Source organism: Urtica dioica, chromosome 1 (genome assembly GCF_054948205.1).
Source record: "Urtica dioica subsp. dioica isolate 48M chromosome 1, U.dioica_male_clone48M_v1_H2, whole genome shotgun sequence".
In the NCBI taxonomy this organism is placed as follows: domain Eukaryota; kingdom Viridiplantae; phylum Streptophyta; class Magnoliopsida; order Rosales; family Urticaceae; genus Urtica; species Urtica dioica.
In genome coordinates this window covers 13,381,425-13,407,915 of record NC_142756.1, presented here as the reverse complement: position 1 = coordinate 13,407,915, position 26,491 = coordinate 13,381,425, and the positions used below count along the sequence as shown (strand labels likewise).

Genomic DNA, 26,491 nt, shown 5'->3' with positions numbered 1-26,491 from the left:
TTACTCTAGGAATTTAGAAAATGGCAATGGAAGTTGTTCACCTGAACCGTCATATCTACCGTACTATTCACTTCCACGGTCAGATTTGGTGCTTTTAATTTTTTTTGCTGAGTTGATTTTTTAACTTCAGCATAAAAATTCTTGAACATATTTAATGGCTGTGATTTTTTTTTTCTTAGTAGGGCTTCTACTTGCAACTTTCTTTTCCTTAATTATTTTCTTTCAATTTAAAAAAAAAAAAAGAAAAAAATTTATTTCCCATTTCCCTGTGCAATTTCATCAATGTATGCTAGTTTTACATTTTCTCACTTGCACGCTATATATATATGTATATATATATATGTGTATATATATATATATATATATATATATATATATATATATAAGTAGGATAAAAATAAAAAGCCTTGCATTGTTATAGTTCTAGAAAGTATAAGAAACACACATAAACTACTCAATGAGAATTTGAAGGACGGAATTTGCAGGCAGTTTTAAGTTGATCCCCTGGAACATTGTCACCTGCAAATCCGCTATCCACCCATTTGGAATAACCTCCTTCCATGTTGCTCACGTCCTGGTACCCCTATATTATTTATTTAAAAATAAAGGAGACTCATCAAACCAGACCGGTGCAGAATGACCGGCGAATAAATCGGACTAGACTACTAAATTTTAGATCAACAGTTTGATTTTAAACGATTTAAAATTTCATTGATCCACTCTAAATTTTTTGAACCGCGGTCATCCATAAAGTCGCATCCAAAAACTTGGACTTTTGGATGCGACTGGTCGCATCAAGAGTCAACAGATGCGGACTATTGGATGTGACTTTATCGCATCTAATGTCGCATCCATTTTGACCATTATATGCAACTATTAGATTTTGGGATGCGACAATAGTCGCATCCAAAAGTACTGTTTGTTCTAGTGTAGACCAGACTGATTATTATTAAAAAAATTAATAAAAAATATGTCTACAACGATCGGGTCTAAAACAGTCTAAATCTGGACCAGACCGGTTATTATTTAAGAAAATTGTAATAAAAAATAGACCAAAAACAGTCTGGTCTCAAACGGTCCACGTTAAAATGGTCTAAAAACGGTAAAAAAAAAAAAACGATCTGATCTAAAACAGTCTCCACATGCTAAAACAGTTTGGACCGGATCGAACCATTTTAACCTATTAGGTGATCTGGTGTGAGTTGTTACTTATTGGTCCGGTTTATTTTTTCTTTTAAAAAAATCGTTCAGTCCAGTTTGATTTTTTTAACTTGTTATCGGACACTAATAAATTGAATGCACAAAAGTCTTTGCTAAATAAATTGTTGGACGGCGTGACTCACAAATTTTGTTATTACAACCTAAACATAATCGTTTGTTTATAATATTTGTACATGTAATAGTAATTGTACCCTAAAATAAGGTCACCTAAATCAGACACATAATATCGTCAAAAGATTAACAGACGAATATATTTATAAAATCCAGGAGCAACTGGTGGAATTGAAAATACAGAAATTAATTAATATGTTAGCTACCATAAAGTTGAAGGATATATTAAAAAAAAAAAGGGCCTAATGAAAACGAATCCATTGAAATTTTAAAATATAAAGGTACTTTACAATTTACATGTTGAAGCATATTCCTCTTTATATTTTCTTTCTTAGCAACAATAGTTCATGAGCTTTGAAAACTTGCGCTCATTGTCCTTTAATTTGCTTAACTTCTTTCATTTCTTTTGTTTTTATGTTTTTTGTTTTTACATTGTGCGATATATGTAACTTTATTCTTAAGCGTACTACTCACAATTTTCGCTGTTAAACTTGAATATATAACTGATTATAGGTGATAATTTCACGTGATACCATTTGATACCATAATTAATAAGGTTAGGACGCAAGATTGAAGTTCCATAACAAAAGGTTGACGGATATCAAGTAATTGTTAGAAATTTTTTTAAGTTCAGGGACTTATTACTGGTGTTATAATTTATAGGGTTTCACCTACCACAATACGAATAAATCAGACCCCAATCGTGAAATAAGCTGTAAATTAATATTTTAGCTAAACAATTTTCTTTTACTGTAGTATGCATACTGTATAGTATAATAGACTAATTAATGTTGGATTTTTATCCAACATTGAACTTATATATTAAATAATTATGTCAATAAAAATTGTCAATTAAAAGTGATGTTTTATGGATATTGGTTTTTAATGTATATATAAGTTGTTGGCTTTTAATGTGTTTCTGTGATTGATTGGAATAGGAATTCCGCTAAGTTAAACTAATGGTTGCCTAAAACTACGACTAGTCACTAAGTCACTTGTATCACTTGTTATTTTCTAGTATCCGGTCGTCAGAATGAAACGAGAGAAAAACAAATGGATTTTGAAATAATACGTGTTGATTTAGAAGATCAATGGTCATAAATTCATAACGTACGCTTCCGTTATTGTTTTATACTTTCTTAATTATTCAAATGATTTGGTCATGGAATTAGGTGATGGTTTTTACACGATATTCGGAATTAACAATTAAAACAAACAAAAATAATAATATTACTGTCCTAAATAATATATATGGTACTTACAGAATTCATCAAATCAACACAGGCACGACTTGCTCTGCCTCCACTGTTACAACCCTACAAGCAGCAACATATAATATATAAACACAATTATATGTTCATACTTAATAACATGGTAATTGGGTTGACTTTTGGTTTTTATTTGCAACCTTTCTCCCTTTTCATATACGAAAAAGAGCAAGTGATTTCACTGAAACGTAAAAAGAAAAAAAGATCGATATCTAGTATCACCAGATCGCAAATCTTTTCCATAATTACATCTATGCTTTATTTTCTGGAATATAAATAATAAATCAGAAAGAAGAAGAATATGTACGACGTTATTTGATATAATTAAGGGGAGGAAATTATATAGTTACCACAATTAGATGATCTTCTTTCTTATAGATCGCCGACACTTGATTGATGAATTCTGGATTTTGCACTCTACCTGTTAATATATATCATCCAAGCTAATTTTTATACTGAAAATTAGCGAAATAATCAACTAAAACGTTGACAATTGCTAAATAGACAAGATTTTGTAAATATTAGGTAAATAGCCACTACGATGACGTGGACGAATAATATTTTTTTTTTTCAATTCCAGAGCGTATCCTTTTAGCATTTGAATTCGAAAATTTTTAAATTTTGAATTTTTCAAATTTCCCGAAAATCTGTGTTAACAAAATTTCGGTGGTTATTTCGGATCCTTATTTTAAGCAACTGTAATATGCGTGGGTTATTTATTCTTTTATCGGATTTTCATATATAAATGTCATATTTATTTCTTTTTTTATAAAAAATTAGCAACTGAAATATTATCCGATTCTTATATATTCCAATCTTATATTGTTTCCTTATTAGTTTTATTTCCTTAATAGTTGTCTTATTTAATTTCAAACGCTCATTTTGTTTCATTCAAACTTCTGGAAATTACACCATGACTGGGTTTTCTTTGATTGAATCAGGTGGGGTTCTTTCTTTTTTGAATATTTTTGACGTTTTCGCACAGGTTTACGTTAAATTACCCTTTTATTTACTTATATTTACTGTTGTTGTTATTGTGAGCGCCTTATTTTTTATGGCAGCTGTTTTCGTTCTCGTCATTGTGGTTGAGCCCTATTAACCCTGTTTGCAGTAAATACGTGTTAATATTCCAATTTAACAATTTTTTTACTTTAAAATTTCTGTAGTAAATACATGTAAATACGTAGAAACAAAATCATGTAAAATACCTAGACATCATATTCATGACCAACTTCATACCTAAATCATTGACATATACATGCAAACATATTATCATTATTTACACATCAAGCCGTATATAACTCGAAACCCCCTAATCTCGTCTACAAGATTTAACAATTTGTTGACTTGACAATTTCTGCAGTAAATACGTGTAAGTCTGTGTAAACTCACTTATGTTTAATCTTCGTAAATACACAGATGAAGAAGATGAACCCAAAATCGGCGTCCATACCTCTTCTAATTTCGGCAACTGAAGCTCGCCGGGGAAGATGAACGGATTTCCTCATCGGGGAAGAATGATGAACATCCACTTTTTGGGGAACCCCCTTTTTTTTCTTTTTCCAAATATGAGGAAATGAACCGATTATGGCTCTATGCATGCGGTTATCAATTTGAAACTTAATGCCCTCGATTCGCGCATTCAATTATGGATTTACTTGTTTTTTTTTAATTAAATATTATTAGAAAGTTTGTTTGGGCAGGAATGAATTTGGGGTAGTTTTGTAAACTCAACCGTACCATTAAAATCTGAGGGGTATTTATTTAATATTTACAAAACCTTGACTATTTAATAATTTTCAATGTTTAAATTGGTTATTTTGCTAAGTTACATTTTTATATTACCAAAAAAATTGGAAAAAAAAAAGAACAAAAGAGCTAATTAATTGACCTTCTTCGGTAAGGAGCATATAAGGAACATTCACAGCTCCATCAACGTGACTCTTACTATACTCCTCCGGTGTCCTATATATGTATGTATATATACACATACAAAAAAAAAGTATTTTTCTTTTTCAACTCAATAATCGTATTTTGCTATAACAAAAACAAGAAAAAGAAAGAGCGGATGAGAAAAATTAACCTGACATCTAAATAACGGTGACCTGTATAAAGAAGACCATTGGCGGTATAAACGTCGACGGTCACAACATCTTCAACCCTGCGAACACTCATGAACAAATTAAATTATCATCAGCAAGAGTTACTAAAATCTCAAATCTCAAGTGTTTCTAAATAGAAGTCATACACAATTATTGTCTTACTTTTTCACAGCAGCCATATTGATCGATGCTTGATTTTGAGTTCTGAATGATCTAACTCAAAGTTATCTTCAGGCTTATGATCTTATATATGTGCATTTACATATATATATGAAAAGTTCTTGATTATGTTCAGTAGTTGTTGCCGACCATATTTTTTTTTAAGTTACATAAATATATAGGTAATAATTGAATAACACATATATATATATATATATATATATATATATATATATATATATATATATATATATATGCCCAACTAGCGAAGTATATTATGGCAAAGTCTTGTAAATAGCCATAAAAAAAGGTTTCATTGTAATTGACTTTCTTTTTTTAAAAGGAATAATTATTGCGTACTGCCTATATTGTTTATCATGTACGACAAGTAGAAATTATTTATTATCCGTTTCAGATGGACCTAGAAAATGACATGTGCTCACACTTGTTTATCGTTATAGATGTTCGTGTTAACGTGTTCCCCTCACAAAAGAAAAAAGACAACTTGTTGAATTTTTTTGCTTAAACAAAAGGGAGGTTCTATATATATATATATACATATATATATAATACTCCCTTCTCTTTTATAGAGAATAATACTTCGTCAAGCAGTAAATTCATGTGGCATGATTTAGTTTGGTAAAATAATACTATCAAAGTTGTTCAAGTTAGAGTTGTAAGAAGTTCAATTAAGGTTTAGACCCGAGTTACTTCAGTTACTTTTCTGACGCGCGAATTGAACTAAAAATATTATGTTTTTAAATATGAAACCATGGAAATATAAAATCGGATTTGGTTTCTTGATCGATTTGATTCGCGGATATTTTGTTATTGACTCTAATAAAATTCGCATAGGGTTTCATTAGGTCAATCAGAACTTTTAAGTCAATTCACGCCGACCTTAACCTAGAATTAGTCTCTTTGCTAAGAGATCTTCATCGACTACTGGTTCAAGGAATTTGCTGCTGCTGCTGATGTGCTTCATTTGTACATAGTTTTGTGAGTGCGTGTTTTGCGTTGATACGCTGAGAAGATCTTCGGGAGGATGAGTCACGTGAAAAAGAGAGGGAGTCTTTGATCTAAGAGGAGCTTAGATTGCCATCCATTGGAGAAGTCAAAGAAGCTAGGCGTTTGAGAGGGAATCTACAAACCTAAGTCTTGTATCTTTGTTTATTGAGATAGTGGACCGCTTTTCACCACCTGACATATCAGTCTACCTGAGTAGGTGCTTTATCACCGAACAGGATTACCCTATTTCATGTGTCCTTTATTGTTTTCTATTTTATTGATTGTTTGATTGTCGATTTAATTAATCTTGCTAAAAGCAATCAATTGCTCAACAAGTAGTTCCATTAACATAGTTGAACAACATTCTTAGTACACTTTTAGTAATTTCAATTGGTATCAAAGCGAGTCACTCAATATACAGAGTGTGATCTATTTGTGTCTACTAATGTATGTTTTGATATGAACATGAAGGAAGAACAGAGCATTGGTCGACCTCCACTTTTTGAAAGACCATTTCAAATGACCAAACTATAGCACTATTGAAAGGCACAGATAAAAGAGTTTCTCAATGCAATAGATGAAAAAGCTTGGAGTGCTGTTGAGAAAGCTTGGACTGCTCCCACTGTCACTGATGAGAAGGGAGCAATGACCGAGTTGACGCAAGGTAAATGGTCAGCAAATCAACATCCATGGGAAACTCAAGAGCTATGAACCCATGTTTTCCGTTGTTGATGAGAATATATTCAAATTGATCTCTAACTACGAAATTGCCAAGGAAGCATGGGATATTATGCAAGTTGCTCATGAGTGTACATATAAAAGTCAGATATCAACGTTTTCGGATGCTAACCACCATGTTTTAGTATCTGAATATGAAGGAGGATGAAACTATTGCTGAATTCAGTGCTAGAATTTATGATATCTCTAATAAATATTTTTCTTTTAGAGAACCTATTAAAGATGCAAAGCTTGTAAGAAAAGTGTTGAGATCTCTTCCAAAACGATTCAGTATGAAGGTGATTGCTGTAGAAGAAACTCGTGATGTGAAGAATATGAGACTTGATGATCTGATAGGATCTCTCAGAACCTTTGAGTTGAATATGAAAGTGAAGGAGTCAACGAAGAAGAACAAATGTGTGGATCTCAAAACTAAAGTACTCTAAGAAGCCGAAGATGATGGTGACATGTTATAGCAGATTGCCTACTTTGCTAAGAATTTAGAAAATTCATGAAGAAGGTCAACCAGAGAGAAACATATCAAGGGCAACAGTCTACACCAAATATGTATGATAGAAAAGGCAGTGACTTGCAGATAAGGAACAAATTTGGTGACAATGGTCAAGATAATCATGGAGAGAGGTCAAAAGGAATCCAGTGCAGAGAATGCAAAGGATTTGGGCATGTCTAGGCAAAGTGTGATAATATGTTGAAGAAGAATAACAAGTCATATGTTGTGAACTGGAGTGATGATTGTGGGTGTTAAAAATCTACTTTCGAAAATATTATTTTATATTGGGCTTCAATTCAGACTGAGCCCATTATCCTCTTAGCAAGTCGGTCCGTATATCAGTCTTGGGCCCAGTTTGACTTCAACAAGTCGGCCCAAGTCCAACTGCATTCCAGATCGGCCTAAGCCCAATCACGTCTACTAGTTCGACCACGTCATCCTGGCCAGAAGAATCGGTCAGTCAAAGAGAAACCGCGCCGTGAAGACCGGGTCCAGGAAAAATTCAACCCCGACGATGTGAAACGGATTAAGCAACACGTGTCTTCAACAAAGGAGTCCCGCCTCGTCTATAAATAGAGAATCAGATGTCGATTTGCACACACGAGCTTAGAATTTATCTTTCAGAATTATTATTTCAATATTGTTGCTTTCAGTGCCGAGTTCGCCTACGAGACTTCGTCACTTCGTCCTATTGTAATTCATTTTCACGATCAATAAAGCTTATTAATAATTTCCTTTTATTACAGCCTTTCATCCTTAAATAGTTTATTATACGACGTCTTCTGAAACCCCGATAAAATATATATCATATACTAGCACTTTAATATTTGTGATTGTTGATCGATCCAAAAATCGGCATCAACAGTTTGGCGCCGTCTGTGGGAAATTCAGAAAGACCAACCTCGAAAGAAACACTTCGTAAAAAAAAAAAGAGAAATTTTTCATCATGTCTTCCACTCCGACTCACTACGAATCTGGAGAGGAGATCCCTCCAGGGATCAGGGCAATCCTGGATATGTTGACCAAAAAAATAGATGAGCAAGCAGAGACCAACCGGGCTCTTAATGACCGGTTGAATGTTCTCTCAACTCCTCAACACACTCCGGACCCTCAGGCGGGATCCGAAGATACGACCGCCTCGGAATCTGCTCGTCAAGCAGCCTCGGCTGCGCAGACAAGCCAGGCTCTCCCTCCCGGAGTCCGTCTGGATTTCTTTGGGATCCAGGTCACCCAAGGAACAGACCAGTCTCCCGGCACAAGCTTCCAACTTGGGGGGACTGCTAGCGAAGTCGCGATAGAAGTCACGATCGACCTTTCCGGTCTCCCTCCACCTCCCTTGGGGGCAGCACCATCCGGGTCTTTCCCGACTAATGCGGGATCTCGCCCTTCGGCGACCTATCAAATGTTCACCCCCCAACGTTTTGGTGGGATGAATCGGACCCGTCATAGCCCGGTCGAGGCTACCGCGGTCACACCTACACGTACGGGACCTCGCCTCTTTCACGAGGGCGAACCCAGCATGACCGAACTAGACCAATTTAAGGAGTCAATAACGGCCTAACTGAGAGCTGTTCGCTCAGAATTTCATTATGCAACCAGCTCGGCCCCCGAAATAGATCGTCTCGTTGAAGAAACGAGGATGACTCCTTTTGCCAGAAATATTATCGAAGTGCAATTGGGAGATACTGGAAATATTCGGCTTCCGCGGTATAGTGGCACTTCAAGTCCGAAAGCTTTTATCTTGTCCTTCAGAGTCGCAATGGGACGGGTTATGCTCGCAGAGAGAGAATTGGAGGCAGGTTATTTCCAATTATTCGCAGAAAGCTTGTCCGGGTCCGCTTTAGAGTGGTTCTCCAAACTCGAGCCAAACTCTATCAATAGTTTTGACAAACTATCGACTGCATTCCTGAAACACTATTCAATGTTCGTGGAGGACGATCTGACCATAGCAGGTTTATGGGGAATTCAACAGAAAGAGAACGAATCCTTGAAGGATTTCATGATCCGTTACAAGGACGTGCTCTCAAAAATCTCTAACGTATGTCACGAATCTGCCATAACCTCTCTGAGGAACGGGTTAAGGCACGACTCAAAGCTGAAACTAGAGATGACTGTTAACCGTCCCCTAACGTTGGAAGATGCGATTAACAAAGCCGAAGAGGAATTTGCTTCCTATCAGAGGCAACGTGCATATGAGAAGAAACCGTCCTCCAACACTTGGATAAGACCTGTAAATGCTGGGGGCAACCCTCGCAGGGTCAACCCCCACGACGCCACACCTTATGCCAGAAAGCTACACACCCCTCCTAACTACGCCTTCAACGTCGATGAAGACATTAAGGAGGGAGGTCCCCTGGCAAAAAAATGGACGCAGGACCCCAATGCGTATTGCAGTTTCCATAAAGCTAACGGCCACGACACGATTAACTGTGAGACCATGCGCAAGGCTCTAGCAGAAAAATACGCAAAATGGGAACTAAAAGACGTTGATCTAGGACCCCCGCCAAAAAAGAAGGTCTTCAACAACAACAACAACAGAGGAAGGGGCAACCTCTCCCCTAAGAGATCGAGACCTGTTGAGGAATGGGAACCAAGTTCCCCACCAACCGTCGCAAAACATAGAGTTGACTTCATAATGGGCGGCTCGAAGTTTTGCAACGGAACGGTCAACTCAATTAAAGCACATCAACGTCAGTTAAACAACCAGACCACCAGAATCAGACCAGAACAAGACGTTCAAATCTTGTTCTCCGAAAAAGAAGCCATAGGGACAACCGATCCGCACGACGACGCACTCGTAATCACGATTGACGTGTCTAACTGTGAGGTCATGAGAATCCTAATCGATGGAGGCAGCTCCGTAGATCTCATCTTCAAAGATACCCTGGCTAGGATGGGAGTCAGCGAAGACGAGATCGATAGAGAACAAACCCAATTGACGGGTTTCAATGGGTCAACTACTCCATCCTTAGGAACGATCAGGTTGCCCGTAAAAACAAGTGGAATCAATAAAATAGTGGAATTCCAAGTTTTAGACTGTCTCTCCCCCTACAATATTATCTTGGGAAGACCATGGATACATAGGATGAGGGCTGTGCCTTCAACCTTTCACCAATGTATCCGCTTCCCTACGCCTAAGGGGATAAAACATATCTGAGGCAATCAGGTGACCTCCCGCAGTTGTTATCTCACTAGCCACAAGCATTGTGCTAAAGCAATTAAAGAAGAGCAATAGCAATTAATGAACGTGGAGTCGGACGAGAGCGTTTCTGCACTAGAAGAACCCGACTCCCTTGATGCGCCGAGTACCGAGATAATGGTCCAAGTACAGCTCGATGGCTCCGATCCTTCCAAGTGTGTCGGAATCGGAACCAAGCTTAAAGGTGGTATTAGGCGAGAGTTGATCTGTTTCTTAAAACGAAACAAGTCTACCTTCGCCTGGACGACCGAAGATATGCCAGGAATTAGCATCGACGTTACGTCTCACCAGCTTAACGTCGATCCTAGTTTTAAACCTATAAAACAAAAAAGACGAAAGCTCGGTCCCGACACGGCACGAGTTGTCAACGACGAAGTCGAAAGATTGCTCAGTGCAGATTCAATCCGCGAAGTAAAATACCCGGACTGGCTGGCAAACACTGTCGTCATAAAGAAAAAGAATGGAAAATGGCGGGTATGTGTTGATTTCACCGATCTGAATAAAGCATGCCCCAAGGACAGCTTCCCATTGCCTCATATCGACCAGCTAGTCGAAGCAACCGCGGGACATAAGATCCTGTCGTTCATGGACGCATTCTCAGGATACAACCAAATCCTGATGCATCCAGACGACCAAGAAAAGACAGCTTTCATCACCAACCGAGGCACGTATTGCTACAAGGTCATGCCCTTTGGACTAAAAAACGCTGGCGCCACCTACCAAAGGCTAGTCACCGAAATGTTCAAAGAGAAGATAGGGAAAACGATGGAAGTGTATATCGACGACATGCTCGTAAAATCCCTAAGGGAAAACGATCACATAGGACATTTAGAGGAGTGTTTCGAGGTATTGAACAAATATCAAATGAAACTCAATCCCACCAAATGTTCATTCGGAGTCTCATCCGGTAAATTCCTTGGATATTTAGTTACCCAACGAGGAATTGAGGCTAATCCGGATCAATTACACGCCTTGCGAGAAATGCCTTCACCCCGTAATAGGCGTGAAGTTCAGAGGTTGACAGGACGCATCGCTGCCCTCAACCGCTTCATCTCTCGGCCCACGGACAAATGTCTCCCATTCTACCGGCTCCTTAAAGGAAACAAAAAGCTCGAATGGGATGACAAGTGCGAAGAGGCGTTCAAAATATTGAAAGAGTATCTATCGACGCCCCCAATCTTGGCAAAATCCGTTGCGGGGGAGCCGCTCTACCTGTATGTCGCAGTATCCCAAGCGGCCGTTAGTGGACTACTCGTCAGAGAAGAGCAAGGGGACCAACGACCGATCTTCTATACAAGCAAGTCGTTGGTCGACGCTGAAACTCGAAATCCTGTTATGGAAAAGTTGGCCTTGGCCGTCGTTTCCGCCGCACGAAAACTTCGGCCATACTTCCAATCTCACACCATAATAGTAATGACATCGCATCCGCTCAGAAGTTTCCTACACAGCCTCAATCCATCGGGAAGGTTAACTAAGTGGGCCGTTGAACTGAGCAAATACGATATTGAGTACCGAATGAAGACATCCGCGAAATCGCAAGTTTTGGCGGATTTCATCATCGAACTCCCAAGGGAAAGCCCCGCCGTAGTCGAAATTGAAGGCACCTGGACACTTAAAGTGGACGGGGCATCGTCAAAGCAAGGGGCAGGAGTAGGAATACACCTGACCTTCCCTCACGGTGAGACTATAGAACAATCATTCAAGCTCGACTTCGTCGCATCAAATAACAAAGCCGATTACGAAGCACTAATCGCCGGACTTAGGTTGGCCACTGCAGTCGGATCAAAGAAAGTGGAAGCTTTCTGGGACTCTCAACTTGTAGCAAACCAATACTCCGGGGAATACGAGACTAGGGATGAACGAATGGAAGCTTACCTAAAAGTCGTAAAAGAACTAACGAAACACTTCGAAGAATTCTCCCTGACAAGGATCCCTCGAGGCGAGAATACTTCGGCCGACCCATTGACTGCCTTGGCATCTACCTCGGATCCGGACCTCAAAAGAGTCATACCAGTCGAAACAATCAAACAACCTTCTATTGCCACGACCGTCGCCCCAGTCATAACAATAGAAGGGGGGGATTGGAGGGATGAAATACTGCATTACATCACGACTTGTACGGTCCCATCCGATAAGATGGCAAATGCAAACTCGTGCTGAGAAGCGTTAGATTTTGCATCATAGATGGAAGCCTGTTTAAAAGAAGCTTCACAGGACCCTACCTTAAGTGCGTCGGGATGGAGGAGTCTAAACGAATCCTGAAAGACGTGCACGAAGGAGAATACGGAAATCACGCAGGCGGACGAGCGTTCTCCATCAAAATAAAAGGCAAGGCTACTTTTGGCCAACCATGTTGGCAGATTGCGAGGCGCACTCGCGCCACTGCAACCAATGCCAACGCCATGCCCCTAACATAAAAAAACCCGCGGAATAGTTGTCCTCTATCTCGGCGCCATACCCATTTATGAAATGGTCAATGGACATCGTGGGACCAATGCCGGTCGCCCCTGGCGGACTAAGATTTCTACTAATCTTAACAGATTATTTTTCAAAATGGGTGGTAGCAGGCGCCTTCGTCCTAATAAAAGACGTCGATGTCACAGTATTCATCTGGAAAAATATAATATGTCGACATGGAACTCCCCACGAAATCATAACGGACAACGGGTCACAGTTCATATCAAAAAAATTCAGAAACTTTTGCTTCCACAATAACATCGAATTGAGGATGTCAACACCACGATATCCTCAAGGGAATGAACACGCGGAAGCTACAAATAAGACCATAGTAGATTCCATAAGGAAAAGGCTCGATACGAAAAAAGGACGGTGGGCAGAAGAGCTACCAGGCGTGCTCTGGGCTTACCGAACTAGTTTGCGAAGGCCGACAAGGGAAACTCCATTTTCCCTGGTCCATGGAGTCGAATCAGTCATCCCAATCGAGCAACAAGTGCAGGCCCTTAGGGTACTGCATGCGCCGGAGGATGAATTCAAAAATAACAAATCCCTATGCGATGCCTTGGACCTCGTAGAAGAAAAGCGGGACTTAGCCCTGATACGGCTATCCCACTATAGGCAATCCATTGCCAGATTCTATAATAAAGGTATTAACGAAAGAAGATTTGATGAAAGGAGATTTGGTACTCCGAAAGATCTTCCAAAACACCGCTGAGGCTAACGCCGGGAAACTAGGTGCTAACTGGGAATGCCCATACAGGGTCACCAAGGTTGTGCGTCCCGGAGTCTGTGAACTCGAAACTCTGGACGGCGTCCCGACTTTGAGATCATGGAACGTCTCGAACCTAAACAAATACTATTGCTGAAAGCAATAAGAATCAAACTACAACCGACTTGATCCCTGTATAAGGGTACGTAGGCAGCCCTTAAAAAGGCGCAGTCTCCTTACAACGAAAACATGCACTTCGCCTAGGACCCCGGACTCTAGACCAAGCTCACAGTGTATTCCATCTCGACTCTGGTAAGGTCCAAAAACTCCCCTCGATATTCCACGTAACACCCTATCGCGAGGTCACCCCCTTGATAGAGTCGACCTCGCCCATTTCATCCCAAGTGAAACATCTATAGATCTCGGCCATCTAAGAGACTTGACTATGAAAGGGTGATTACTCAAGCCTAAGTGAAACATTTTAGACGTCAGTCGACCAAAAAAACTTAGCAAATATCACAATGCTCCGACTAAGGGAAACATTTTAGATTTACACAATCTAAAAGACTTAGTGAATTATAAAGATACGACAAGATCATCGGACCTCGCCCTAAATTTGTAAGGGAAACATTTTAGACACCGATAATCTAAAAGACTTAACCAAATTTAGGGGAATCTTAAGTCAGTTCAGACCGCGATCAAGTGTCATTTCAAAGTATTCTAAAAGCACAGTTGGACGATCTGAATGACTTGGCAATTTTGCGAACAATCACACATGCACGAGTTTTTGACCAAATAATATAAAAATAACTAGTAGGAATAAAACAAAGCATAATAAAGATAGAGGTATCGAAGCCCTCTATGATTGTTCAAAATACTAAAAAAGTTTCGCCAAAACAAGCGGGCCCAAAAAAACGAAACGACGAAATAGATTAACAAAATCATAAAATTCTTAAAAAAAAAGGCGAGGTCGGACTCAAGACTGGCCGGGAGCGTCTTGCTCAGTTCGCTCCGAGTTTGGAACCTCGCCTCCAGCGCGCTTCGGGGTCGGAGTAAAGGGTTGATCCTCTTTAGCCTCTGGGATGGTGGCGAGAACCTCTTCGGTCAAGCCAAGCATCAAGCCATGCTCATCAAAGGCAGGAACCTCAGAGTCGGCTGGAGCTTCGGTTGGCGAACTATCATTATACGGAGTAAAGGGGATATCCTCCACCTCCGGAATGGCGACGACAGCGAGCTCCTTCTTGTAGTCGGTGATATCCGCCTCGGTATCCGCCAGTTCGCTCGACCAGTCGGGGGATGAATTGTTGATGACTTCGGTGATCAGCTCCTTGTTGCCCCGACACTGCTCCAACTTCTTCATGATCAGGATCGCATCATCAGTTTTTTCCCGCTGAGCGCGATACTTTAGTATCTGCTCCCAGTACTTCATCGACGACGCCTTCCTCGCCGCCAGGACTGCCCTATCTTTCTCGGCCTTGGCCGATCTCTTCAGCTTGGCGATCTCCTCCCTGGCACTGGCGAGGTCCCTGCCATTATTTTTTATCCGAGCCTTGGCCCCTGCAAGCTCCTTGGCAAGTGCGCTTGAGTGAATGCCCGACTTGTCGATTGCCTTTTTGCCCTTCTTAACCTAGGCCTCAAGCTCCTTGATCCTCGCCTCCGAGGCAGCCTGCACCGTCTTCGACCTCGCCAAATGGGCGTCCTTGGCCAGAACGTCCTCTTGAAGCTTGGTTACCTTCTCGCCCATCCCTTTGAGCTCGGCACAGAGAGAATTAGTTTTCTTCTTCGCCTCTTCAGAGCTGGCCGCGGCGGTCCGACCTCTCTTGATATGTTTCTCATATTGGAACACACCCCGGTTTAGCTGGTGGGTGAGCTGCGAACACAGACACAAAATCAAAACCTGAATAAAATCCCCAAGATTCTCAGTCCGCCTACTAAAATTTTAAGACTTACCGAGGTGATCTGTTGGGCCTTGAGACGATACCAATCCGCCTCGATGAGCAGAGGCACCTTGGGCAGCGGCAAGACGTCGACAGTAAGCTGCCTAAGGAGCCCGGCGGACGAGTACAAATCGTCGCAGAGTAGGGTGTCGCGGTTATACCTAAATTGGATGTTGTACTTCTTCTTCGGCTTCGAAGAAGAACCCACCTCGTTCACAGACTTCGCCGCGGTCGCCCCGCTCGAATGAGTCTCCACCAGACTCCCCTCGCCCAAAACTGGCCTCCTCCTTTCCTGGGCCGCCCGAGCCGCCGTGGCCGAAGACTTCCCCTTGTCCACTGTGGACGAAGGCGCTGATTTTAGCTACCCCGACCGTGGATGCCGGTGCGGACACCCCGCCTCCATCGCCGTTCTTCTTCTTCTTCTTCCTCTTCTTCTCGTTCCCCTCATCTCCAGATGGTTCACCTTCACCTTCTTCCTCTCGGCTATCATTTCGACGAGCCAGGTCCTTCTTTTTCCTGGGTCGGCTGGAGGGCTCGCCCAATTTTTCCGCCTCTCCGCCCGGTGCGGCCGGAGTAGAGTCAACGGCTTGATCACCCTGAGCGGCCTCAGCATTCACCAGGACTGCGCCGTCTTCAACATCGACGATCGGGATATCGCCGGGATTGCGAATCCCGATGATCTCGACTTCGGGTTCCTCAAAAGGAACCGGCGGCGTGGTGGACGAGGAAGAGACCCCGGCAACAGACTTTTTTTGACGCCTAGCGTCGCGAGCAGAGACGTTGGAATTCATGTTGTCCCCGACAACTTTATATATATATATATATATGAATTAAAATAATAAATAAATATGATGATAAAAGACAAAGATGAGTGCAAAAATTAAGAACACTAACCTTCAAAGGTTGCAGAGGAGGTCGGCCAAAGTCCAGCCGAAGTGAATCTCTCTTCAGTAAAAGAAGGCCACTCACCGCGTCCTTCTTGCAAAAGCTCGAGCTTTTCGACGAACCGAGGACTCGATGGCGCCCTGATTTTTCCTGAAAAACGATTATGATAAAATATTATGAACAAGTATACCACTTCGACCCCTATAAGCAAATAAAGACAGTTACGAAATTGATTGGCCTACTCGGAGAGCTCGCCCATTTCGACTTGAATCGAGGAGCTCGATCCCCGAGAGAGTGCTCATTGACGGTAAAGTAAAAATATCGACGACCCCAATACTTGTCCTTCGAAGGAAGGGCCGAGATCACTCCCTTGCCCGCCGCCTTCGAAAGATAGAAGCATTTCGGGTCCTGCTTCGAGTTCGTCTTCACGACGCATAAACGGACTAGGTCCATCACGTCGAGATCAACTCCTTGCTCGTGGGCCACGACCATCAAACCCAGAACCATCCGAACGACGTTCACACACATCTGAGGAAGGGTCAGTCCCAAGGCCTCGACATAATAAAAAAGAAGAGTGGGGATCGAGAACCGGAGTCCGCACTGATCAAACCAAACTTCGTATATACAACATTGATCGTCAAGAATGGTCTTCGCCGTCACGTACGGGGGAGGAAGAATAAGCCCTATCTCGGGTGAAATCTGATATTTTTGGCAAAAAAGGGCGAGATCGGAACTCTTGACAGACGATGGCAAGCATATATCATCGACGTTCGAAGGGTTGGATCCCGATGAAGGTATTTCGGAAGATGAAATCTTAGTTTTTCCATGAAGATGTTTGAGAAAATTTGAAAGATATAAAGATGTTTAAATTTGCTGAGCGAACTAAAGGGTTCGCCTGACGAACTGAAGCGAGGTAAAAAAATATGGAGGTCTCTAGAGTTCGGCAGACGAACTGAGGGTACTTAAAGCCGAAGTCGTAAAAAGAGTTTAAAACTTTAGAGAGAAAAGTATGCTTTTACGTGAAGTCTTTTCGAATTTTCCTTATTTATAAGCTTTTATATTAAACCGAATTCCGAGAAAAGATGAGTAATTACGAATAAAATATTATAGAAGCGGATTAAATTCTAACCGCTTTCCCGACCCTTCGACTGACAGCGTGCCACGCGTCCAAAGTAATCGCTGAAATCGCTGATTTTCCGTAACCCTAAAGAATTTCGCTCCAATATTTCGAAAAATTCGGAATATTTTCAAAATATTCGGGGGCTAACTGTGGGTGTTAAAAATATACTTTTGAAAATATTATTTTAGATTGGGCTTCAATTCAGACCGAGCCCATTATCCTCTTAGCAGGTCGGTCCGTATATCAGTCTTGGGCCCAGTTCGACTTCAACAAGTCGGCCCAAGTCCAACTGCATTCCAGATCGGCCCAAGCCCAATCACGTCTACTAGTTCGACCACGTCATCCTGGCCAGAAGAATCGGTCAGTCAAAGAGAAACCGCGCCGTGAAGACCGGGTCCAGGACAAATTCAACCCCGACGATGTGAAACGGATTAAGCAACACGTGTCTTCAACAAAGGAGTCCCGCCTCGTCTATAAATAGAGAATCAGATGTTGATTTGCACATATCTTTCAGAATTATTATTTCAATATTGTTGCTTTCAGTGCCGAGTTCGCCTACGAGACTTCGTCACTTCGTCCTATTGTAATTCATTTTCACGATCAATAAAGCTTATTAATAATTTCCTTTTATTACAGCCTTTCGTCCTTAAATAGTTTATTATACGACGTCTTCTGAAACCCCGATAAAATATATATCATATACTAGCACTTTAATATTTGTGATTGTTGATCGATCCAAAAATCGACATCAACAATGACGATTCTGACTGCAGCAAGCAAGATGAGGAGAACATTAACTTTCTCACTTTTAATGGTGTCAGATATGGTAAAGATTGAGATATTGGCGGTTCTAGCTCAGACCAGAAGTTGGTTGAACAACTTCCTGATGACTGGAGCAGTGATGATGAAGTTGATGTTACTGAGGTAGATATTACCAAGAACTACTCCTTGTTGCATGATAAGTGGATCGATCTTATTCACAACAACAAGAAGCTGAGTCAAAATGTTTCCAGTCTGAAGTTGGAGAAGAGTGTCGTTGAGAAGAAGGTAACTTTCTTGATCACTGAGAATAATGAATTATCCGACTATGGTTATATTGAAGGATCAGGTAACACAAGCTAATAGAGCCTACTCTGAGGCATCTGAAGACCCTAGTCAACTAAGGAAGAATGTGAAGATGCTGAATTCTGGCTCCAGCAATCTTGACTACATCCTTGCTTTACAGAGAACGAGTAATGGCAACAGAGAACTTGGATTCCATGGCGAGTCATCACAGACTGAAATCGAGTTCGTGAAAGCATGAAGAACTCTATGACCAAGAACATGTTCCAGCAACTGGAGAAACAGCCTGCTCTCACCACCACTAGGAAGAAGAAATGGATTTTCCACTATTGTGATAAAGCTGGTCATATCAAGCCTTGATTTTTCAAGTACCTGACAGATCTATGACTGAAGAAAGTGAAGAAATTGGCACCTGTCAGATAAGAGTGGAAAGTCAAGCAGAAGATGTGTCTTATGGCCTACAGTCTACGAAGAGTATACATGAAGGAAGCTAGTATTTCGACAGTGGTTGCTCAGGGCATATGGCAGGTGACAAGAGATGTCTCATCAATCTGATATCATGTAAGACACAAATTATAACGTTTGGTGATGGTGAAAAAGACAGAGTCATTGGCAAAGGCACATTGCAGGTGAAAGGCTTACCACAACTTGAGAATGTTCTTCTCATTGATGGGTTGAAAGAAAATCTTATTAGCATCGGCCAACTCTGTGACGATGATCATCATGTGAAGTTCACTCAGGGAGCCTGTCAAGTTTTTGATAAGCATTATCAATGTGTGATGGAAGGGAACAAATCGTCTGACAACTGTTATCTTTTCGGAGTTGGTCAAACAACTTATTGTACAACATGTCTGATGCGCAAGTCTGATGAGATGAATCTTTGGCACAACAGAATTTGGCATATGAATATGAAGACTACGAAGAAAGTTGTTGTTGGTGGTTTTGTTAGAGGCATTCCTCGACTGAAGGGTGATAAGGCATTCTAAACCGAGCCTAGTTTTTCTAAGACTGTTATTCATGACTACGTTCAAGATAAATTTTATGGCTCATGTGATGATGAATCTGTTCAGGACTTGAACAAAGATTATTATGAAAATACTTCTTCAACCCTACCTACTTTTCAACCCATACGGGGATTCATAAGGAACTGTGTGAGCTGCAACAAGTGATTCACATGTGGTATGGATAACTTACCGTGTTTCTAATCATGACTACGTTCGAGGGGGGGGGGGGGGACAAGAAAACTCCGGTTTTGAAACACATGAGGTCAGACTCTATTATTACTCATATTTATTATGATGACCATTCGCAAAATTTGGTGGAACAATTTCTACAACAGGGGAGAATGAGGTCATAATGAGCATTGTGGGTGAGATGAAATCAGATGATGTCTTTGTCTCTTAGATTAAATATGTTCTTGTAAGGAGAATCATCAGGTATTTGAGTGGCTCAGTTTAAGATGGAATATGATACATAAGAGACACTAGTTCCAGCCTTTTAGAGTTTTGTGATGTTGGCTGGACAAACTCTGGTGAAGATCATAAGAGCATTATTGGAGGTTGTTTTGTCTTGGAAAATAATCTGGTGTCATTGTTCAGTAAGAAGCAAAGCATTATGTTCATATACATAGCTAGAGCAGAGTATATAGTCACTAGAAGTAGTCATGCGCGTATGATCTTGATGAAGCATATGTATGATGTTCAAGAAGATGGTGTAACTCCTTACTATGACAACATGCTTACGATCATTATTTTCATAAAGCTTTTCGGCATTATGAAATTTGAAACACTTGGGTCTTCCGTGGATCCCTATGTTATTGAGAATTAATTTTCTCATTGCATGTCCGTTAATCGAGTACTAATACAAGATTTATTTTCTTGGGGGTTGACGCAGAATCAAGGTGGAGTGACACAATGCTTATTATTGAAGATATATGTGGAGATTACTCGAGTATGTTGGGCGAGAAGAGATTCTTAACTTGATTTGATAAGTTGCTCAGCCTTCTTACACGTGGCACTGTTGGAATAGATCTAGGGTTAAGAAAAGTTTTATCGCTTCTATCAAGCGGCGAAATATAAAAAATTTATTTAAAACATGTAAAACGTTTTTACAAAGTTCATGAACATATAATTTAAATTTTTTTAAAACTACATTTAGTTTTTACTCGGTACCAACCTCGAATGGAGCTTGAACGTTGAGAAGCCTTCGGAAGGTTGAAACGTTCATCTCTCCACGTAGCACGCCTCTCCCACTAGTCTTCTTGAACCTGCCGAGCAACCACGAAAGTTTCTACCACTAGAGTCTTAAGAGAATGGTTGGATTTAGTGTGTGGGCACTTTTAAACACGATGACTCAAGAACAAGTCTTGGAGCCAAAGAGCTAAAACAAATGCTAGGTCTAATGAGGACCTAGATTCCAAAACAAAAGAACGAGAAGGGTTAGAGAGAGAGATAGATATGCGGCCACTATTCTAGAGAAGGAAGCTCTCAATCTCTAAAATTGTGTGTTGTGAGTTGTGAATGAGGTGGGGTATTTATAGGAGGAAGATTACCTTCAAAACGTAGTTTCCTCTTCTCTATTGAATATCACATATTCACGAGCAAATCTTCATTTCCTCTTTTCTATACCTTGCACGCCCAACATAGCTTCTAGAAGCAAGTTTGTTTCCTCTTTTGATTGCCTCTCCCTTGCCTTGGCCGCCCACTATACTTTCCTCATAGAGGAAATTTGTTTCCTCTTTTTCTTTTGACAAGTATCTTCATACATCAATGCACAAAATAAACTCTCTTCCCTTGCTTAGGTTGGACGGTTTTGGACTTCTAGAAGGACCTTCTAGATGTATATTCATTTGTTCATGACAACATAAAAAAAGCCAATTAAGAATTTTCAAGTAAAATTCCATGAAATGAAATTCAATCCTCAAGGCCCAATATTCTCAACATGGCCGTGTGACATCTTTCATTTGTCATCATATGACAATGTCAAAAAACTTAATTATTGACATTCATACCATCCCATGTCCAAAATGACAAAAATACCCTTTAGACAATTTTCGTAAACCTTGTCTAGTTCTAGTTTTGACTTAGCTAATCATACTCTAACGCCTTGTGGTAGTGACCTCATGGATCCAAATGAACAAAGCTTGAGCTAGCATACTTGGACTCAAAAGTTCACAAATCTTTTCCAAGTTCTAGCTTAATGTCAACTGACTCCACTAAAGAGGTGACACTGAAATCTCTCAGTTCAAATGAATATATTTTCGACTCAAGAATTCTACTTAATTGTAATGAGTGGATCCATTGAATATTATCTATGGTTACCCTTCATGAATATCATCAACTAGATGGGATTTACAAAATTACCATTTTATCGTTCTAGCCGTTATTTCCTCAACTCCTTTGTCGCTTGTGAATAAGTTAGAAGCAATGTATTGAGGAAGAGCTAACAAGTCACATTGATTCATCCAAAAGAGTCATGACTCAATTTGGACACTGGCCAGTTCATTTATTTACATTCCAAGGAACAAAGCATGATGTGATATACATTGCATTTCAGCAATCTTGTACATGAATTCCATATCTATGAGATCTTCACAAAGTTACTCATGACATCTTCATAACTTAGTACTTCACCAATAGGTCTTGTCTATTCACATTCCAAGGAACAAAGCATGAGGTGATATACATTGCATTTCAGCAATCTTGTACATGAATTCCATATCTATGAGATCTTCACAAAGTAACTCATGACATCTTCATAACTTAGTACTTCACCAATAGGTCTTGTCTATTCACATTCCAAGGAACAAAGCATGAGGTGATATACATTGCATTTCAGCAATCTTGTACATGAATTCCATATCTATGAGATCTTCACAAAGTTACTCATAACATCTTCATAACTTAGTACTTCACCAATAGGTCATGTTCAGAGTCATATAGTGAATCTAGAACTCTAACTTTCTCAAATGAGAATACGTAAGCTACGAAATAACATGTCTCATTTAAGGATTGAGGTAAGCACGATGCAATTCATACGTAGTGACTTCGAGGCATAAGAGGTTAAATGGTTTGTTTTTATTCTGTCTCTAGAAGTGCACTGATCAATTCAAAACCTTCAAAAGATACCTAGAAGAACTATAGAGTCTCCTGTTATCGGCCCGACGAGGTCCGACGGCTCGATCGACATTTCGGGCGGCCGAGCAAGCTCACTCGGCCATTGGCCGAGCGAAACCCTACTTCCAGCCCACACTCGGCCGGCCCGTCAACTCACTCGGCCAATGGCCGAGTGAGCCTTCTCTCGGCCCAAGCCCATCACTCGGCCAATGGCCGAGTGAACTTCTCCATATGTTCACTCGGCCAATGGCCGAACGAGATCCACCATGCTCACTCGGCCCATGGCCGAATGAGGCCTCAGACGTCCCAGCGTGTTCGCCCAGCCGAGGGCCGAATGAAGACCCCTGCCAGCCCAACAGCTCACTCGGCCATTGGCCGAGTGAGGCCCCAGGCGGCCCAGCACGCTCGATCGGCCGAAGGCCGAATGAAGACCCCTGCCGGCCCAACAGCTCACTCGGCCAACCGCCGAGTGAGTCTTCTCTCGGCCCAGACTCTTCACTCGGCCAATGGCCGAGTAAAGCTCACCCGGCGTCCATTCCTTCACTCGGCCATTGGCCGAGTGAGTCTCCCTCGACGGCCATCATCTCACTCGGCCATCGGCCGGCCCAGCCTCACTCGGCCGATGGCCGGCTCAGCCTCACTCGGCCAAGGGACCCTCAACACGTCCCTTGGTCGCCTATAAATAGAGGAGTCCATTCTCTAGTCCAGGTAATCCGAATTTGAGTACTGAAACGCTGTCGAACTCGTACCTCGCTCGTTTCTCTCAAGTCTCGACCCCAAAACACTAAACCCTCTACAAACCACCTCAATCCTACTAATGTTGAGCGTCGGAGAGGTAAACAGAGGCAACCCCTCTGTTTCCCCTTTGTAGTTCACACCTTCTTTGCTTACTTTTCAGGTGCTCGGACGAGACAGAGATCAGCTACAGCTAAGGGACGACTTGGAATACCAAGCCCGACACGCTCGAGTCGAGACGAGACCACTTGGTCCGGCCTTGGGTCTAACCGTCTGCGACTCCTAAATCGTTGTCCGAAAAACTGCGACAACATTTTGGCGCTAGAAGGAGGGGATCTCTCGACCTTGGCAACGCATTCCCTCTACCAGTCTTTTCCCTTTTGTTCTCACGACTCTCGAGAGATGAGTCACATTCCTGCCACCTCCGCGGGTACCCGAGCGACAGGCTCGAGGTACGGTCTTCGACGCCTCGCACATCGTCTTGAAGGGCAACCTCGCGATAGCGAGAGCCAGCCCCAAGACCCGATGAACGACCCCGAGGCCGAGCTCCGAGAGGACACGGCCCGGCTTGCGGAGCTTCTTGACCGTCCCGGCGTCGACGGTACGCTCATAGCTAATGTCCTCGGCTATGACATTGAAGATAGGTCCGCCAAAGACTACTCCGACCCCAAATATGTGGGGGAGTCGAGGACCAACGAGGCAACGCCTAGCCTCGCCCCTCCGCGGCCCGAGAGGCCCAACGACGCTTTGGCCGGGCCGTCGCACCGAGCGCGGCAGCAGGCACGGTCACATTCCCGGGGACTCGCCCCCTCGGTTTCAAGAGGCGGCCGGACACGGCCCCTCGCCGAGGAGAGAGCGACTCTGGCTGATGATGGGGCCGATAGCCGAAGCGCCCGCCGGACGGTCCGACCAAGGGCGACCTCGCCTCGCCCCGCACCAAGCGTGGACCTTAGAGAACGCTTGACGGCGCAGAGAAACTCCCGAGGGGAGGATCTCCGCCAAAGGCTAAACTCTCGAAGGGACGCGCTCCCCGCTGCAACTCTCGGCCGGCCTCTACCCAACGTCGTGGACCAAGCGTCCAACGAACGCCAACCGGTGACTCCCGTGGCCCCGACGGTCGGCCCCGCTAACGGCCTCGACATGGTCACGATGATTCAGAGCCTCCAGAATCAAATCATCGAAATGAGAGAGTCAGGGAGGCAAAGGCCGTACGGAGGGATCGAGGAATCATACTCTCCCTTCGCCGCGCAAGTCCTCGCGCAACCATGCGTGGGGAACTTCAAGTTGCCGTCCATTCCCCCCTACGATGGACGTACGGACCCCCACTTCCACGTCCAACATTATGAGACGTGGATGACGATGCAAGGGCAGACGGACGCCACTCTCTGCCAAGCCTTCAGCCTGACCCTCACAGGGTCGGGGTTTGAGTGGTTCCGAAGTTTGAGGCCGGGAAGCATCCCGTCTTTCCGGGCCTTGCGAGAGGCGTTCCTCGCCCGATTCGCCACCCTTGTGGCGCAAAAGAAACCAAAGACCCACCTCCTCTCTATCCGACAAGGAAGAGACGAGACATTGAGACAATACCTTGTTCGCTTCACCGAGGAGTCTCACAAGGTCGAAGGATTCGACGACAGGGACGCCATCACGGCAATCACTGAGGGAGTACGCACAAGTGACTTCCTCAAGTCTATTGTTGGCCAAGTCCCGCGTGACATGGCGGAGCTAATGACAAGAGCCCGCACATACATGGGAGTTGAGGACTATCTCGATGGCCGAGATGGCCGAAAATCTGGAGGACAGGGGAGTCGCCGCCGCGACGATCGAGACGAAGATCGTCCCGACCCCCGAAAGAGGAGGAATAAGGGAAGCCAGGCCCCTAACGGCCGTTCCCTCCCCGGACCGAGGCCGCCACATGTCGACAGCTTCCGAAAGTTCTCGCCATTCACTCCTCTGAACACTCCGCCGGAGCAAATCCTAGCTCTGCACCGTGACAAGTTGGGGAGCCCAACCCCTCTCACGAAAGATCCCGCCAAGAGGGATCAAAGCAAGTACTGTGACTACCATCAAGATCACGGGCACCTGACATCCGAATGCTATCAACTCAAGCGTCAGATTGAGGCCCTGATTCAAGATGGGAAGCTGAAAGAATACGTCATTAGAACTATCGGGACGGCCGCGGCGCACGGAGGTCGCCCGCGGCAAGGAAAGAAAGGTCCGGCGACGGTAACCGTCACAGACCGTGTGACAAACGAAGAACCGGAAAGCTCGCAACTTCACGTCGTGGGCGCGATCTTAGGCGGCCCGGAGTTCGGAGACTCGGCTACGCAGAGGAAGAAGTATGTGCGCGAAGTTTCCCAAGGGAAAATAGCGCACTACATCAACCATACGTACGAGGTCCCTCCTCCGGCCCCCTTCGAGTCCATGTTCTTCACCGGACAAGAAGCGGCGCGAGTACTCCACCCACACAACGACGCGATAGTCGTCTCTGCCCCGGTCGCCAACAACCTCGTCCGGAGAATCTTGATCGACAATGGGAGCTCCGCCGACATAATCTTCAAATCGGCGTTGGACAGGATAAAGCTTTCCGGGGTAAGACCGACCCCGATCTCAACCCCGCTCTTCGGCTTCTCTGGGGAGAGGGTTATGACGGAGGGAACTATCGACCTCCCGGTTACCTTCGGTACGCCGGGGGGGCTCGAGGTTACCCACATCGTGTCATTCCTAGTGGTGGATCAACCCTCGGCGTACAACATCATCGTCGGCCGCCCGACTCTCAATCGGTTGAAGGCCATAACGTCCACGTATCACCTGATGATGAAGTTCCCAACTGAGAAGGGAATCGCCGTGATGATGGGAGACCAATCCATGGCGAGGATGTGCTACATCCAGGGCGTGGACGGAAAAGGGAAAGGGAAGGTGGTGTGCACCGTCTTCCAACTCGGGGACAAATTCCCGTGCAAGTTAGAGGAGGGAGGTACCTTCGGAGAGCTAGACCAAAGGGACGAAGTCGAGCGTCGGAAGGTGGAGACACCGGACGACCTCGTTCCCGTCGTGTTGGACGACGCCAAGCCTGACCAAGTGGTCAAGGTAGGCGCCCAACTCTCGTCTGAAGTCCGAACCGAGCTCGCCGCTTTCCTCCGAGAGCACAAAGATGTCTTCGCGTGGACACACGCCGACA

General features: G+C 43.1%; 2 protein-coding genes across 2 annotated transcripts; one reads left to right on the top strand and one right to left on the bottom strand.

Annotated features, from left to right (window-relative positions):
• Positions 1 to 392: 392 nt before the first annotated feature.
• LOC149407327 (Rhodanese/Cell cycle control phosphatase superfamily protein) lies at positions 393 to 5,017 on the bottom strand. The gene is made up of 6 exons (XM_089627598.1): positions 4,865 to 5,017; positions 4,684 to 4,761; positions 4,492 to 4,565; positions 2,951 to 3,021; positions 2,595 to 2,648; positions 393 to 583 (listed from the first exon to the last, which is right to left on the bottom strand). Exons 1-6 carry the CDS (start codon positions 4,879 to 4,881, stop codon positions 455 to 457), a joined length of 423 nt encoding a protein of 140 aa, XP_089483724.1. The 5' UTR covers positions 4,882 to 5,017; the 3' UTR covers positions 393 to 454.
• Positions 5,018 to 8,736: 3,719 nt separating this feature from the next.
• On the top strand, positions 8,737 to 10,235 carry LOC149407326 (uncharacterized). Its single transcript, XM_089619894.1, has 2 exons — positions 8,737 to 10,086; positions 10,182 to 10,235. The coding sequence occupies exons 1-2, from the start codon at positions 8,737 to 8,739 to the stop codon at positions 10,233 to 10,235; spliced, it is 1,404 nt and encodes a 467-aa protein (XP_089476020.1).
• The last annotated feature ends 16,256 nt before the right edge of the window (positions 10,236 to 26,491 follow it).

Excerpts from the sequence above, each read along its gene's own strand:
- LOC149407327 (XM_089627598.1), bottom strand. Across the intron at positions 2,649-2,950 it reads AAGAAGATCATCTAATTGTG|GGTTGTAACAGTGGAGGCAG; the intron begins GTAACTATATAA and ends TGCTGCTTGTAG. Across the intron at positions 584-2,594 it reads GTGTTGATTTGATGAATTCT|GGGTACCAGGACGTGAGCAA; the intron begins GTAAGTACCATA and ends TAAATAATATAG.
- LOC149407326 (XM_089619894.1), top strand. The coding sequence starts at position 8,737 with ATGACTCCTTTTGCCAGAAATATTATCGAAGTGCAATTGGGAGATACT. Across the intron at positions 10,087-10,181 it reads TAGGAACGATCAGGTTGCCC|GATGAGGGCTGTGCCTTCAA; the intron begins GTAAAAACAAGT and ends ATGGATACATAG.